The sequence below is a fragment of the Anoplophora glabripennis genome, unplaced genomic scaffold (assembly GCF_000390285.2).
Source record: "Anoplophora glabripennis isolate ALB-LARVAE unplaced genomic scaffold, Agla_2.0 scaffold87, whole genome shotgun sequence".
Classification (NCBI taxonomy): Eukaryota; Metazoa; Arthropoda; class Insecta; order Coleoptera; family Cerambycidae; genus Anoplophora; species Anoplophora glabripennis.
Genome location: NW_019416928.1, coordinates 777,492 through 795,583, shown reverse-complemented (window position 1 = coordinate 795,583; position 18,092 = coordinate 777,492). Strand labels below are relative to the sequence as shown.

Sequence of the window (18,092 nt, the reverse complement as noted above, 5' to 3'; positions counted from 1 at the left end):
TTTGGAACAAGCTTGTGGAGTTGATGCTCTGGGTTGTAACGCAATTTTACAAATGGTTTTCCCGATTTAAAAGAGCTCGTCAGTCAATTGAATATGATTCTCGAGCAGGAAGGCCTTGGACTTCAATTAATGACTCCCACGTTCAGAAAGTAAAAGATTTGATGCGTGCAAATCGCCGACTGACTGTGAGATAAATTAGAGAAGGTGTTAGCACCTCAATTGTGCATGTCATTTTGACAGAAACTTTGTTCCTCGTTTGATGACTAAATAACATGTCATGTGGACGCTTGTCAGCAACTCCTTGAACAATCCAATGACGATGAAACATTCAATAAAAGGATCATAACGAGAACTGAAAGTTGAGTTTATGGCTACGACTTTGAGACAAAAGTTCAATCATCACAGTGGATTGGCAACGGACCTCCACGTCCCAAGAAAGCACGTCAGTCTCGATCTGTTTTCTTTTTTACTTTTATGGAATTGTGCAATTTGAATTTTTACCTTAAGGTGAAACAGTAAATCGTGTGTACTATCAACGCGTTTTACAACGGTTACGTGAAAAAATTCCGCAAAAAAGAGACCTCACTTGTGGCCAGACAACTCATGGTTCTTGCACCATGACAATGCGCCCGCACACTCAGCTTTGTCAATTCGTCTGCTCCCTGTGCTCCCTCACCCTCCTTACACACCAGACCTGACTCCATGCGATTTTTTCTTATTTCCGAAATTAAATCAGTGCTGAGAGGACGCAGTTTTCATACCATTGATGACATCAAAGTAAATTCGTCACAGACTTTAAAGGCCATTTCAAAAAACTGAAACTATCCAGAACTGCTTAGTGAAATAGAAACACCAATGGGAAAAATGTGTGAATCCCTATGGGAGTGCTTTGCAGGAGACAAGGACCAATAATGTATAAAATTAAAAATAAAGTTCGGTTATTTTCTGAACAGACCTTGTATGCTTCAGAGATTTCTCATCACATAGTTTTCCAGTCCTCTCCGGTATTCCTCAGGGATCGGTCCTTTGTCCATTGTTATTCAATATTTTTATTAGTAACCTTGTTATATATATGAATGTACCTCATCTTATATTTGCTGATGATATAAAAATCAATTTAGGGATAACCACTTTTCAAGATTTCGTTGTTTTCGAGGAAACTCTCAATAGACTCTGTCGTTGGAGTGAATTTAAAGGGTTGCTTTTAAATATGCAAAACATTAACATATATATAAGATACTTATGTTGTCTGCCTTTTGACATTTTTGCATAAATTTACAACTATTCTTTGATATAAACATTTGAGGTCTTCGTTTATTTCCGGTATAGTTTTAGTTAATCTTTGTTTATATATTTTGGTGCACGGGCGTATTATCCAATAAACAGAAAAACCGAGTGCTAAAGATTTCAAAAAGTGTATTAGCAAATCCATCAGAATACTAGATTCTTTAAGAGAATATGTATATTATTAGTTATTTATACCATAAAGGAGGTAAGTATTATTTACCAGTCGAGGACGATTTTGCGCCCGAGCGGAGCGGGAACTGGCAATAGAGTCCGAGACTGGTAAATTATACTTGACTGCTACGTGGTGTATAACGTTTTATCTGCATCCACAGTTCTTTATGGTTCATGAAATAAAGATTAGGTTTTATTTTTTGACGTTTCTTAATCAATTCATTTTGACATTATTCAAAAACTTCGCCTTGGTTGTTTGGATTTTGTCGTTTCTAAGGTGTTTATAAACAAAGCTACATAGAAGTTGCAATTTTGCTGAATTTGAATTATTATTTCTAAATGAGTGATTTTCAAATGCTGCGAATTTTTATTGCCCGAGAAGTCGAAAGTGCGCAACGCCAGAGCATATAGAAATTTCAAAGAATGGTTCCAGAACAAAAATACTGGTGTTTCTGAAATGTCACTGCTAGCATATTTCATGCTATTTTCATTTCATATTTCAAGAACTTTAAAGTCACCGGCGAGTTTGTGGAGTGAATACTCAATGATTAAGTCAACTATTTTCGTAGACGAAAACGTGGATATATCAAAATACCCCAAGCTGAAAGGCAAGAATGACCGGCTATACACCTAAAAAGTTAAACGTTTTTACAAGAGGACAAATCAACTGTTTTCTCGTTCAGGCACCCGATAACAAATATTTGCTAATGAAAGTAGTGACGGTCTTAGGCATTGCAGGAGCATGCCGTTCTGATGAGTTATGCAAACTTACTTTGGACAATGTCAATTTCAAAAATTTCGATGACATTATTGTAGTTACAATTCCAGATTCTAAAAATCACGTACGTTTACAATTACTTCTCGTCTGGGTTCTGTTTCTCACCTAGAAATTCTCAAAAAATATATATTATTAAAATTAGATTGGAAATTAAAACTGAAATTTCACACTTTTTTATGCGCTATCAAGCAGGTAGATGTTACAACCAACCAGTCGGCAAGAATACCCTTTCTATGATGCCTAATAAGATTGTACAGTTTTTGAAACTAGAACATCCTGAAACATATGGGGCATTCCACGCCAAATCGGACGGTTCGAAAAATTTAAATTTTCGATTTCCTTAATTTTTTTTATATTTTTAGTACCCCTCAAAAAATCCTTTCTGGTAAATTTTCAGATTTTTTTGATTACTTGTTCAAAAGTTATAAAATTTTCAAAAAAAACGCTCTTTTTTGGTTTTTTGGTCATAACTTTCTTAATAATGGTCCAAATTAAAGCTTTTTTTTATAAAAATCTTTGTTTTTAGATGGCCTTTACAGATAAAAATACAAAAAAAATATTCAAAGTGTTTTTGATTAAGATTTTTGAGTTTGAAATTTTAAATCGTATTTTTGAAAGTGAGTGTATCTTTCGATTTTTGTGAAAATATTTTATTTCAAACTACTATTCTTTTAACAACTTTTAGGACCGGTCCGGTCATGGGCCCTCCATAATTAATTTTTTTTTTTTGATTTTTGAAAATTAAAAAAAATATATCTATAAATCATAAGTACTGATTTTTGTCACTGTCTACTTTCTTTTTACTTATTTTAAATTAATTTGAATACTTTTTAATTATTAATAGGTGTTTAAAATCAATAATTAAACGTTGTCTATTTATAAACAATTATAACAAACGTGTTTATTTATTTTCGTGTTCTTTTAAAAATCATTTTATCAATGCTATTTTTTGTTGCAAAGTATTTTTTTTATTTAAATAATAGTATCTTTATGAATTTCTATCCAATTTAAAAAGAGTCGCACATCTTATGAATATTGCTGTCAAATTTTCAGCTGAGAAACACTATTTAGATGCAAAAAATATTAGATTTGCGTTACAATACAGCCAAACCCAAACAAACCCAAAATTTCATTCAATCATTCCAAGGAACAAAATATTATTTTGTAAACTAGAATACTCCTTACCTAATATATTTCCATTGCTCCTTAGAATGATTGAATGAAATTTTTGGGTCCCTATATTGTATCGCAAATTTAATTTTTCTTTTGCATCTAAATAGTGTTTCTCAGGTGAAAATTTGACATCAATAATAATCATAAGATGTGCGACTCTTTTTAAATAGAATAGAAATTCATAAAGATACTATTATTTAAATAAAAAAAAATACTTTGCAACAAAAAAAAACATTGATAAAATAATTTTGAAACAATTTTTAAAAGAACACGAAAATAAATAAAAACGTTTGTTATCATTGTTTATAAATAGACAACGTTTACTTATTGATTTTAAACACCTATTAATAATTAAAAAGTATTAATATTAATTTAAAATAAGTAAAAAAGGGTATACAAAAATCGGTACTTATAATGATTTATAGAGAAAAATTTTGTTTTAAATTTCAAAAATCAAAAAAAAAATAGTAATTATGGAGGGCCCACGACCGGACCGGTCCTAAAAGTTGTTAAAAGAATAGTAGTTTGAAATAGAAAATTTTCACAAAAATCGAAAGATACACTCACTTTCAAAAACACGATTTAAAATTTTAAACTTAAAAATCTTAATCAAAAACACTTTGAATATTTCTTTTGTATTTTTATCTGTAAAGGCCATCTAAAAACAAATATTTTTATAAAAAAAAGCTTTAATTTGGACCATTATTAAGAAAGTTATGATCAAAAAACCAAAAAAAGAGCGTTTTTTTGAAAATTTTATACCTTTTGAACAAGTAATAAAAAAAATCTGAAAATTTACCAGAAAGGCTCTTTTGAGGGGTACTAAAAAATATAAAAAAGTTAAGGAAATCGAAAATTTAAATTTTTCGAACCGTCCGATTTGGCGTGGAACGCCCCATATACAGGCCATTCATTCCGAAGAACATCGGCAACGTTACTGGCTAATACGGGAGTTGATGTATTAGCAATCAAGAGACATGGTGAGTGGAAATCAGCCACAATTGCGGAAAGTTATGTTGCTGACAGTTTAAATAACAAAATGATATAGCCAACAGGATTCTTTACAATGACAATTCAACTTCAGGTTCTAGTAGTACTAATTATCCAGATTTTATAAATGTTACTAAATGTAATAACTGTACAATTACTATAAATATTCATTCATAATGATTAATAAAATGTAATGTTCATCAAATATTTCTATTTATTTGTTCATAAAATATGGATTTATAACAAGAAGTAGCTTTTTTGCATGGGAGGTAAGTTACCTCACTTACCTCCCGTTATCCATAGCAACTTCCACTTCTACGGTAAAATCCACTTACCTCCTTAAAAACAATGTATTAACAGTCTATTTACTATAGTGGGAGCAGATAAGAGAAGTATTTGAAGGCAGCAGCAACCATTATCAGAATATAAATAATAATAGTTTCTAAGTAATTTGTATGTATGTATTGTGGCTTCTGTTATGGTTGATTTATAAAAAAGTCGTAGCCTTAACTAGTTTTAGTCTTAGTATTAACCTTTACACTAATCTTAGGATTAGTCCTAAGAATAGATACACGTTTATATAATATATGGTCCTAATTTTACTTCGATCAGCCAATGAGCGATTCGACTATACGCATAATGAATTGTTTATTATTCTGTGGTAATGTTATTAGATATTTGTTCTGTTGGTGAAAGTGAAAAGAAAAATATAACCTATTACTATTATATGCGCATGCGCACTTCTCAGATCTTAGTCTTAATTCTAGAAAAATTAAAAGATACGAACTTTCAAGGTAATGTCTTAAGACGTCCTTAAGACTAGGGCAAGGTTAAGATTTTTGTAAACCGATACATTACATTCTGCACATTTAACTTTTTAGGAGTAAGATTAAGGTTAAGTTACGACTAATACTTTTTTATAAACCAACCATTACCATAATACTATTATAAATTTTTAAAATACTTTGTTGGATAAAATCGAATAACTCAAAATAAATACAAGTAATGATTCCTAAAATTAAGATAAACTTGAAATTAAGCTCCCTGAAATTAAATCAACCGTTTCTGAAATACATCTGAAAAAGTTGTATTAACGTCATCTATTTGTCAAGTGTAGTTCAGTTTGACTTACAATCCAGCTGTCAAATTTTTGTAGTCTTGCCAATATTGCTAAAATGACTCAACCGTTTGAAGAAACGCCTCCAAGAACTTATTTTGAGGATGTATTACCGCGAACAGGTACACACTTTGGTGATTTTTTGACACGATTTTTAACTTTATTTGTAGGTTGGGGCCTGTACTACAAATTTATGCTAGCTATGGCATGTGTGGCGTGCTTTTCACAGGCTACAGCTTTCTTTGCCTTGCCTTTTTCTATTGCACTGTCCACTTGTGAATACTCCATATCAAGGAACATGATTCTGAACTTAGATACGAGTTTCGTTTTGGGTACGTACAATTTTTGTATACAATTTGTAAAAAACTTCTCAAGAGATTGAATATATTCAATATTTATTATAGGACGTGCTTTTGGCGGATTCTTACTAAGCTCTCTGTGTGACATCTATGGAAGGAAAAGATTAATGACACACACCATGTTGCTGATCTTCATCAGCTGCTTCATAGCGGCTTTTGCGTACAATTATATTGGAATCATATTTTCGGCATTCATTTTAGCCTCTGGGTGAAGATCGTATAGGTTTTGCTAAGTTGTTTAGCTTCATATTTTTTCATTTACACAGTAAATTAATTAAGTCAAATGAAATCAGAACGGTTGAATCTGTTGTTATTAATTGTTACTCAAATTTCCACAGAACAGTTGAGCACCTCATTTCTCTTGTTTTAAAATAGATTATAAATATGCAGATATTAAATTTTTCTTGTTTTACAGTTACTGTTACTGTTTGAAATATTACGCTGCATCGGATTAAATATGTTTACTAATTATTGGCAAAGGTCCATAAATTTGGAATTAGTGGAAACGATTTGAAGACAAATTAAACTGTTTCTCATTTCTCAAAAATATCTAAACTTGCAGTTTATTGTAATGTGCAATTTTGACTTTACAGACTGGAAACAAATTATTGTGTTGTAAGGGTGCATCTAACTGAAATACTGCCCTTAAATCGAAGAGGATTTTACCTGGCAATTTGCGATTTATTTTGGAGTTTTGGATATTTATTTGTGTCACGTAAGTTAACCGGAAATGTTGAACGTTAAATATTGAACAGGGTTGATTTTTCTCTTTCTCAAAAGGAATAACATTCCACAGTCTCTAAATTATTTTAAATAGTGAAATGAAACAGTTTTTGATCAGTTACTGAAGACTCATTAAATATAAGTGTTAAACGTTCATCAACACGGATCAAATTAGAGCAAAATAATTATTTCCTTCTAATTTGTCAATAATTTGAGTTATCTAATTTAGTGCAGTTGCTAGATGTTTTGAGATGGCAACAATTTCGAAGTGCATAATTTTTTGCAAATAACTAATATTGTGCTAGTAGATTAGGAAAAAAATTGTTCTGCATGGGAGCGAATCGGAAAAATTCGGGAAATGACCGGAAAACTGCAAAAAAGTATTTCGTGAATAACTTGAAAAATATTGAGAATTTCACAAACATACAAAGGATCAAGTTGTAGAGCATAAAATTCTCTACAAGAAAGGTTACTATTGATTTTTTCGTACAGTGCGTTATTTCGGAGATATTTAGGGATTTACATAAAATGATAATAATTCTTATGCAAATCAGCCAGAAGAACACGTACTTTAAAGCGACGCTACACTAACTGTGCGTCTACTCTTTCGTTTCTTGATGAAAATGCATGAAACAAAATTTGTCCGAAAGGGGAAGTTTCAAACCTTCTTTCTATGTGCTATTTTACAGGAAAAAATAATTCTTTCCTTAAGAAAACTATGTGGAATTATTGCAAGTAGAGCTTAGTTGGCAGTCGAACTTTGCGCTTTTTTACAAAGTTAATGGGACAACCAATCAACTGAAGTAAATTGGGCAAATATTTAGCAAAATAAGATCACCGAAAGAGACTTGCATTTTGTATGAATCGATCACGCCAAGAATTTTCCTGTGTTTTATTTCATTCATATTTTTAGGTTACAGGCACTGGCTTAACTTTTTTATTGTAGCCCGGAGAACACATCTAAGTATTGTGTCCCAGTATACAGGGTGGGCCAAAAGTATCGGAATGGCAGGATATCTGGGAATATTCAAGCGGTAAGGTAAAAGTAAAGCACTAGGGGTTTAGGATTTTTCCCTGGCTATCTGGTGACCTTGAATTCAACCTGGACCATGAACATCTACAAGCTTTAGCTTATGTAGATGTTTCCTAAAGTGACAGTGTGCTGTTATGAGTCCCGTCACTCTCCTGAGTCGGATTTTATTCAAGCTCAGTAACTCATTTGCTCTTTCCTTCAACGGATACTCCATGAGCTTATTAGAATGGCTATGTCCTGGCCTGACCACACTGGGAGATGTACCAAAGAAGGGCTCCGGACCAATGAACTCTGTCTCGGATCCCTTCCTAGCAAGTTCACCCACTTTCTCGATTCCACAAATGCCTTTGTGTCCTGGCACCCAACACAGTCTGACTGTATTATTGGTGGCCAGTTCAGTCAGCATTTGTAAGCAGTCCCATACAAATTTTGAACTTTTCCTCATCTACTAGCAAAAAAATAGTCACATGCAAAAAATTGTGTACTTCGGCATTAATGCCATATTTAAATACAATTTTGACTAAGGCGATTGGACAAATTATACAAAAATTAATTTTAATCGTTCGACTATTTTTTATTCGAATATAGGCAAATTTGTGAAAAACTTTGTCTGATTCTGATTTTCACATACTCATCGTTAAAAGCAATACTCATAATTTGTCATAGTTTTGGACTTTTACTCATAAACGACTCAATCTATGAAAAAAAAGAAACTCAAGAGGTTTTAACTGGAAATAGTTCATCCTTTGAGAATTATTTTTTTTAAAGTTAAACACCGTAAAAATAATTGAGCAAATTTTCTCTCAAAATCAACACAATTGTGTAGAAATAAATAACACTATTCGTTGAGTAATATTGACTCAACTATTTGTTAGCTAATTCAATTATACATAACATTGAACAACTTCTGTATTAGCTTGCCAAACTATATCATATTGTTATAGTCTTTCCGATCTCAATTGAAGACCAAAGAGCTAGGCAGTATGTTTCAGTTTCGGTCGCTGACGCAGCAACTCAACATTGGAATATTTGAAAAAGTTGTTCCCGTATTTATTGAGCCATACCCATATAAAGGTCTGGTCGAACTAAAGATGGAGTTGGTAGAAATGTATACGACCAGTTAAAGAACACGCGCGCGGGCAAATGCCGCACAAACACAGCCGCACTGGGTGACTGTGCCATAAATTTCAGTTATTGACAAATTGCCTAGCAGTGCAGTGCGGAATTATTTTATTGTTGATTATTTTTATTTAATAACTTTTCTAACCTAAACTAACAACCCTTCCTCATCCTTTTCTGGCAAGGATATGTCCATCCCGTTGGTCCCTGGCAATAATATATTTTAATAAAAATGTAAATATTTTTTGATATGCCATAACCAAAATTTACCATCAATATAATAAAATTATTTGAGAACATAAATAATTAAAATATGTTGTTGGCCAAATGAATATATAATAGAAATTTTCTACACATTATAAACAAATTAATATTATTTTTTACCTTTAGCAGAAAACTTTTTTAGGGACGCCTATTAAACTCATTAAATTCTATTGCTAGGCGTTTTTATACATGTTCAACTGACTTCGGAAAGACTATACACTATGGTATGCAGTTAATACGTGTTTGTTGTCTGACAGCACAGTCCCAACTGCGCGTCGGTATCCCTGTGAACTTTACGTTTGCCCTACTCAGAAATGAGTAATATTAACAACGAATTGAGTGATTTTAAACACAATATCTGTTAAAATTGTTAATTCGCCTTAATTAGAAAATAAATATCATTTACTAAGCTACCTAAATGACTACTGTTGTAAGGTATAATCTCTGCATCTATTTGTGCTTTAGTAAACTATTTTCGAATCGAACTTTTAAAGGGTTGCCCCTCTTACCCATCTGTTCTGATGACAAAAGTCAGTCCTGACAGATTATCTCCGTTATATTCTCTATACTTTTTTGCTCAGTTCTTGGCATATTCTTAAAAGACCCTCTTATGACCGAAACCAGCGCAGTTGATATGAAACTGGCTTACTGGAAGATGATGTTTGCTATAGCCGGAGGTTTAAACTTAACAGTGGCGTGCGCTACGGCTCTATTAGAAGAAAGTCCCAGGTATTTCTTGCACATAAAGAAGTACTACCTGGCGTTGCTGACGCTGAAGCAATTTTACGCTATTAATAAGTCGAGTTTCGGGGAGTACCTGGAGGTGAGATTTTTAGTTCTAGAAAATAAATATTAGTTATGGTAATGATGCTGATAAGTAGCGACAAAAATTTGAAAAGTTTGTATTATGAGTAGGTACAGTTATAAATATCAGTCGTGGATATAGTGGGAAGCCATCTCTAAATACCATGAATTGACAATTTTACAAATTTTTAAATTATACAGTGTGTCCCCGGATGGGGCATCGGTAGGTCTACGGGTACCGCGCTCCTGTAAATTTTTTTATTGTTGATTTTTCGAGTAAAAGTTTTCTTGATAAAAAGTTTTACTTATCTTGGACAGTAATCAAATATATAATAAAACATACAGGTGGTCCAAAAAATTTTAAAATGTAAAATTTTCCTTAGCACCTTTGATTTGTTTAAACTTTTTATCGAGAATAACTTTTTCTCGAAAAATCAACAATGAAAAAGTTTACAAGAGTACGGTACCCCATCCGGAGAAACACTGTATATTTTTTTGTGATACGCATAGTATTATTTTCAACTGTGTGATAATATTATATATTAAAAAATATAATCAACAATAAAATAAAAGTACTTTATTTTGAAATACAATTGCAAATCAAATGGTCCGATTGAATAAATTGGCAATGACGGCGAAATTCTGAGCTAACGTCCTCAGATTGTTGAACTACCGCAATCTACCTCCATTTTGGGACAAAATAATTATTGCCAACCTTGAAATATAAGTTTCATTGTATACACATTCAATAAATGTTTAAGTTTATGTTAAATAATCAACGTTTTTAGTTTTATTATATTTTTAGGTTAAGGAAGCAGATGTGGCCCACATAACAGACAGAAAATATCCTTCAATTTACCCAGAACCACACGGATGTGTAAATACATCAACAAAAATAATAAAATTAAATTTCAATGCTGTAAAACTACTGTTTTCAAATAAATTCCTGAGAACGACCATTATTCTCTTAATCGTCAAACTGCCGTTACTAATTTTTGGGTAATAAACATTTTATTTATACAGGGTGTTAATCAACGTATGTCAAATATTTTTGCCACATGTCCGTTATGTCAAAATACACGGATTTGTGTTGAGTATAATGTAATTTTAAAATCTGACTTATCTCAACATTGCAAGTTGCCGCCTTTTGGGAACTGCTGCTTTTCATAGAAGACGTTCGATGTTCCCACCATTTCCTTGCACACAAGCTTCAGCGCGACGTATCCAATTCGCTCGCACGCGTTGCAACATTGCCACCTCCTCTCGAATCGCATTAAAAGCATCGGCAATACGATGTCGCAGTTGGTCGATGTCACGAATTTCTATGGAATACACAACACTTTTCACATAACCCCACAAAAAGATGTCTAAAGATGTCCATTCTTAGTGGTCGCCTTGGGCCACCGTCGCGACCTCGACGCGGTTGTACTTCACCGGTGTCCAAAACTCTTTGCGCTACCGCAACAAATGTTCGCGGTGCGGGGGCACGTCGTTCAGGATATCTTGCACGGTACACTTGACAAGCTCTATGGTCATTTTCGTTTGCTTCGCCATAAATTATGAGCATAATATTGCTAAATAAATGAGCCATTTTCAAAAGAAAACTTGGAAATACGACTATTAAATGTACTCTCGAAAAACAGCACAGCAATCACTACAACAGTGTATCACAAACTGACATTCGAATACAGTGCGGTTTCATAAGAAACCTACAAGCTCGTAAAAAGTGTTACAGATTTATTTGTAAGTGCTCGCCGCAATAAAATGCATGTATTTCAGCAGCTCCAAAACAGTTTTAAACACATTTTTAATTCTCTCTATCTCTATGACCTTAAACCTCCGATACAAGTGTATGACATTAGTTTTTGCTTCTTTTTCACATCTAAATTTTTGACACAAGTTCATTAACACCATGTATTTTCAATATAACAATAAACAATAACCGAGGTAAGACAAATGTAACCAAATTAATATCTTTTTTTTCGGTACCAAGACATTTGAATTTGAATATCATGCTCACAAAACTTCCATACACTAATTCAGTCGTACGAGAAGGCATTGAACTTATCCATTTAGATCACTGGGAGAACCATACATTGTGCAATATTGGAGACAGGAGTCAAATGTTGTACTATATTTACTTTACACTGACTGCAGGAATTATCACTGGAATACTTATCGCTATGTGTTGCGTGGATTATCTCGGAAGAAAGATTTTAACATGTAAGTAAATGGTATCGGCAATTGGGATTCGTTTAATATTACAAAAATCTAAAAAGGCAGGAGTTCAGGAAATAATTAAATATACAAATACTTACCACTAACAGCAAATATATTGTGTAAATAAATTTACGGTTGCTTAATGAGAAATATCAAAGAGGGAAAGGTTATACATTTTGATTTAAAATAACAAAAATGACAGAGTAAACATATTATTCTAATTTGGAACAAAATACCCAACAAAATAAAATTGTCTGCATAAAAATGTCAATGAATGAAATGATATTGCACTTACATAATCATCGTACGTACCTAATAGCTAAAAAAACGTAATATGGTTACAATAACATGAAATAAAAGTTCTTATTTTATCTGTTTATTTTGTGGGAATCCAAACACTTTAAAAAATGTAGGTATAAAATTGCAAACGCAACATTAAAAGACTAAAATATTGCTTCATTAATGAAGTTTGTGGAGCAGGTACAGAGATCATATATTTAGAACTATATAATCCCTCTAATTAATTAATTTAAGAGTAAACTTCAGCAGACTCGACTTTGGCACGATATAAGATACCTATCAGGATATATCAGGATATATTCCCAATGGAAACAAAATATGGGATAATTTAAAACGAAACACACAAAATTTGATTCATATTGGTAGATATTATAAGAAATACTTAAGTTGCTATAATGTATCAGTAAAAAAATTCTGATATTGTCCGCAAATATTTATTTGTGGTATGGTTTTAGTTTTTAGATTTTTTCTTCCAAAAAATTAGAAAATCAATGAAATAAACCCTTGCGTCAAAAAGACCAGTAAAGGGTTATGTTTATGAACATAGCTTTACCTAACCAAAAATCTAAAAAAAAAAACAATTTGATAATGTTTCAGTTTCAGTTTTCAGAACTTCAACAAATAATTGTATAAATGCATGTAATTATGTATGTAACATCGGTTACACGTAAATTGATCTGAACTAATTGTGTTATAATGAAATAAAGATAAACTTAACTTTACTTATCCTAGCCTATAATATAAAATTTATGGTAAAAAATTGTAGTTGTGTTTCATACAAATATGGCGAAGCTTTCTTTTTAATGTACTATGCCGCTTGAATTTGTCAATTCACATCATTTTAAAGATTACATTTTTCATGCATTAATCATGAAGTTATCGTAAATTTCGTATTTTTCTACAGGATGATTCACAAATGGCGACCAAATATGAAACCTCGTATTCTTGGAGGGAATTTTAAGGAGAGTCTTACGTACAAAGTTTTTATCTAGAACGCTTCGTTAAAAAGATACAGGGTGTTATACTTAAAATAATATTTTTAATTTTTGTAAATAATTTAAAAACTAGTAAGTGACATAATTTGAAATTGGGCACATGTATTTATGTAAACATTGTCCAAAATCTGAGGATCTTTTCTAAAATTTAGATGCTCCAGTGGCGGAGGTACAGAGTATCGGTGGTAAATACTACGCCACTGATTTACGGTAACAATCATGATATTTTCGGATTCATCTTAAAATTTTCTGTAAATTACTACTCTCTTATGTTTTTCGAAAAGAGACTGATTTTGGAGTAAAATATAAAAAATGAATCGAAAACACACTTCAATATTCAAATAAAATTCTGTTTAAAATTACATAGTACGCTGCGATAGCAACGTTGCCATTGTGATCAGTTAGAAGAAAGAATAAATAATGCTCTTCATCAGATTCAAGCAACAATAAATCTTGAACAAATTACATTTTCGTCACTAAAAAGATATCGCGCCTGTGTTCTTGGAAATGGAGGTATTTTTGATTAAAATGATTACTGATATTATTAATTTCTTTATTCGAATAAATAACTGAATGATTAGTGCTTGTCAGCAACTCCTTGAACAATCCAATGACGATGAAACATTCATTCAAAGGATCATAAAGAGAGACGAAAGCTGGGTATATGGCTACGACATTGAGACAAAGGTTCAATCATCACAATGGACTGTCAAAGTGCTCACTGTTATTGTCTTAAGATACTGCAATCGTTTTCCAAATAATTACCGTTTTATAACTAGTTTTGTTTAATAGTCCAATCACTGAAGTATTTTGGCTACCAATTTTTTCGGTTGGAATGGATTGACGTGAAATTTGAACTGTAGCTAGGGAATAGCTCAAGAAACAAAAGTTATATAGTGCTGATGTGTGCTTTTACCTTAGGGGTGGATGCCACCCCTACTGGAGGGTGGGAAATTTTTTTATTAAAAATAACCTCACGATTCGATAGAGGGACGAATTCTATGCAAAAAATGTTCTATAAGAATTTTTTGTACAGTCAATACTTTTTGAGTTATTTGCGCCTAAACATGTTCATTTTTAGCCCAAAAAATGTATGTTTTAGAGCGATTTTTCGCGAATATCTCAAAAACTACAAGTTTTATCAACAAAATTATCATAAGCAAAAATGAAGGTAATTAAATAGCGAAGAGATTACTTTTTTTATTTTTGTATATGGTATAGAACCCGAGTTATGACTACCAGAAGTTGAAATCAATTTCGAAGATAGCTAAAATCGAAACGTTCAACGTCCTGTAGCGGAAAAATTAAAGGTTTTTCGAGGAAAACTTATATAACACCTATTAAAGTTCTTGAAAAGACCTTTAAATTGAGTGGTGCTAGAAGTCGTTAGTATGAAAACTAATGAAGTTACAATCAAAATAAAATGATTGTCTTGATTTTTGAGAAAAAAAAATCGGTATTAAAATTAATGACTTGACGGAAAAAAAATAAACGTATGTCTTCTGCAATTTACTTTATTTATGTATTAACAGTAGATTCTGGGAATTTGAACGATTTTAAAAGCCTAAATTAAAAAAAAAATTCATTTACTTTTGAATAAAATTTTTCAATTTTTTAAAAAATCGTCTTTTTTCAAAATATTTCAAAAACTAACAAAGTTATAAAAAAAATGATAGAATAAGAAATTGTAGGTTTTTTCTTACTGAACAATTTGCTTTTTTTTAATTTTTGTAGGACAAACTAAATATGACCTAAACTAAACTCCAAGACTGCCTTTCCTGAGCCCTTTTAGCTTACAAATCTAAAAAACGAAGGGTTAAAAAAAACTGTAAATCACAGAACTTAAAGTGCTTTAAATTCCCTAGAAAATGTTTTTTGCGTAATTTATAACTTTAAAATTACAAAAGTTATGGTAAAAAAATTAATCGCATTTTTTCGGTAAAATTTTCGGTGCGGGTAAATTACCATCACCTTTGTGTATTTTGGAGCACTTGTGAACTGATTTGGGTATTTTAATAATATATATATACACACACGTATCCATTTATAATGTATATACAATTTTTTTATTTGATATAAATTTAATAAAAAAATATTAAGAATAAATTCAATAATATTTTAAAAAATTAATTATATCATCATACTCACATATAATTTTTAGGAAATTTTTCTATAAGGGGTAGGGTTTTTTATGAGGGGTAGGTAGTCCATAAGGGTTTTTTGGGTGACTGAAAAGTTGCAATATATCATAGATCATTTGAAAACCAATAAAAAGTTTATAATTCAACATATGCATACCATTAAAACAGCTTTTAATAATATTTTATTTTATTATAAGGGATAGGTTTTCAGGGTTGCAACTTTGTAATGAGCCGTAAGCTTCTAATGAATAACAAAAGAAATGCAATACATTGTGAATGCACCAAAGGAAAATTTTAAACTGTTAAAAACTCTTTTTTTCTATTTTTTTGGTCATGGAAGGTTAGTTTTTAAGGATTTTTAAGGGTTTAAAAGTAATTAAGATTCATAAATTATATTAAAAAACATGAAAGGAACTTTATCCAACAATTTGAACATGAATTGAATCTTTAAAACACGTAAATCTGCGATTTTCGCATTTTTTTCGTACAAGGGTAGTTTTGACCCACAAATAGAAAAAAAGCACACATCTAGACAATATAACTTTTGAAGTGGGGGGTCAGATGAGCTTGTATGCAAATTTTCAGGAAAATCCATGCTATCCGAAAAAATTGGGAGCTTTTACTTTATTTTCGCCTTCAGTGACTGGACTATAACCAAAAATTCCACACAGTCAAAAGCAGGCAAAAAAATACACAATACTATATCACACACTTCCAATAAGTTGTTGAAACTTCGAAAATCATTCTGTTTCCGTCATTAATTAGGAATTTTGCGTATGAGGTTAGATATTTTGCATAACTATAATTTTGGTATACCTAGAAGAACTTTGTTTGACTTCTATTGAAAGAAGTTTTAGGACTTCAATTTTTTTTCATAAGTGACAAAATATCGAGATAAATACTTATAAAAGTTCAAAGAAAACATTTCTATAAAAAACACATAAATTTATATTTTTCATAAAACTGTTACATTTAATCCCGAAATAATAAGTCACATTTTACAAGGTGATATAGGGAAGAAAGAAAACAATTACTTTCTCATAGAAACGTGTACATAACGACTATTTCAATAAACAGTAGTTATTTGACCAATAATACAGCAGCTTTCGAATAAAACTGTTTATTTATAAGTAATGCTTTGAGGAACACCGTTAATAGTTTTGGATTTCAGCACGTCGTTCTCGTAGGACATCACGACTTCCTTACCATTCTCGAAGATCCTCTTCGTCGTCACCTTCTTCCCATTAACGACTTTCGTAGATACAGACGTTCTCTTCACGTACGTATTGTTGGGGCTTCCGTCGCAAAAAGAACTCTCCATGGTGGTGAACGAATTGAACTCCCCAGAATTCCCCGCGCCAAAATTTTCGGAATTCCCAAAAAACATGTCATTCACGGCGTCGCTGTTTATACCAAAGGAAGAGTTGTTGAAACCTTCCAGTTCCGATTGCCTGCTCCTCCTTCTTTGCAGGTGCAAGTCGCTGAATAGATTTAGGAAGCCAGCACCGAAGAACTCCTTAAAGACGTCCTTCGGGTCTCTGAAGGAGAACAGGCCGAAGCCCCCAAGGTCAAAGACGTTTTCACTGTGGTCGGGACTCACCCTGCGTGGTCCTTCTTTTCCGTACCTGTCGTACGTTCTTCGTTTTCTGTCGTCGGACAACACTTCGTAGGCTTCTGATATCTCCTTAAACTTCCTATTCGCTTCTTCCATGTTGTTCGGGTTCTTGTCTGGATGCCACTTTAGGGCCAGCTTGCGGTACGCTTTCCTGATATCTTCCTTGGTGGCGCTCTTCGAAATTTTCAGGATCTTGTAGTAGTCGACCATTTTGAGATATCTACTTTCTTAGTTTTGGGTTTTAAGCTTTAAATACACTGGTTTTGAATGAAAACTGTTTTAATTTTATTGAGTTGGTTTGACAGATTTGACATTTGCAGTCTGTATTTTATGACAAGGCATATATAGTGTTTCTCAGGTAATAGAATTGTCTGTTTTTTGGAAAAAACGTTATTGTACGGTTAGTACAGTCATTGAAGCTTTTCACCTCCGAATTCTTTGAAACTGAACCAATCGACTTGAAATTTGGCAGATAGTTAGAGAAAAGGTCAATGAACATTAGTGACATAGCGCCGATTGACGCTTCCATCCTGTTGGGGGTTGACACCCCTTCTCGGGGGTGGACATTTTTTTCAAAAATAACGCTGGCAATCGATAGAGAATCAAATTTTGAGCAGAAAATATTCGAAGAATTTTTTTGAGAAATCGATAGTTTTTCATTTATTCACGATTGAAAACTTGGAATTTTGGGTGACAAAAAAAAACACTTCTTCAAAGTATTTTTCGCGACTAACTCAAAAACTACGCATTTTATTTAAAAAAGTGTAATAACAAAAATGTAGCTTATAAATAAACAAAGAAAATCGTTTTTCAAAAAGTGTTGCACGTCCTATACAAAGCGAAATATGGTTAATGGAAGGGGACTTGTTTTAGGGGGGATACTCGAATCGATGTATTCAACGTCAAATAACGGGAAAAGGATTAATTTTACGTGTATAACGCTCCAGGAGTTTTTTTGTAGTACTCAAAAAGACCTTCAAAAGTTAATTAGAGCAAAATTGAA

General features: G+C 32.2%; 1 protein-coding gene and 1 pseudogene across 1 annotated transcript; one reads left to right on the top strand and one right to left on the bottom strand.

Moving 5' to 3' along the window:
* Positions 1-5,574: 5,574 nt before the first annotated feature.
* On the top strand, positions 5,575-13,299 carry LOC108907156 (putative metabolite transport protein YncC). The gene is made up of 7 exons (XM_018710700.1): positions 5,575-5,638; positions 5,687-5,848; positions 5,921-6,035; positions 6,469-6,590; positions 9,596-9,837; positions 10,624-10,695; positions 13,243-13,299. The coding sequence occupies exons 1-7, from the start codon at positions 5,575-5,577 to the stop codon at positions 13,297-13,299; spliced, it is 834 nt and encodes a 277-aa protein (XP_018566216.1).
* Positions 13,300-16,594: 3,295 nt separating this feature from the next.
* Positions 16,595-17,299, bottom strand: LOC108907155 (annotated as a pseudogene).
* Between the last annotated feature and the right edge of the window lie 793 nt (positions 17,300-18,092).

Bases quoted from the DNA above. Each gene is read 5' to 3' on its own strand.
- LOC108907156 (XM_018710700.1), top strand. From the start codon at position 5,575: ATGACTCAACCGTTTGAAGAAACGCCTCCAAGAACTTATTTTGAGGAT. The intron at 9,838-10,623 runs GTGAGATTTTTA...TTATATTTTTAG, and splicing joins GTTTCGGGGAGTACCTGGAG to GTTAAGGAAGCAGATGTGGC. The intron at 10,696-13,242 runs GTAAATACATCA...ATTTTTCTACAG, and splicing joins ACCCAGAACCACACGGATGT to GATGATTCACAAATGGCGAC.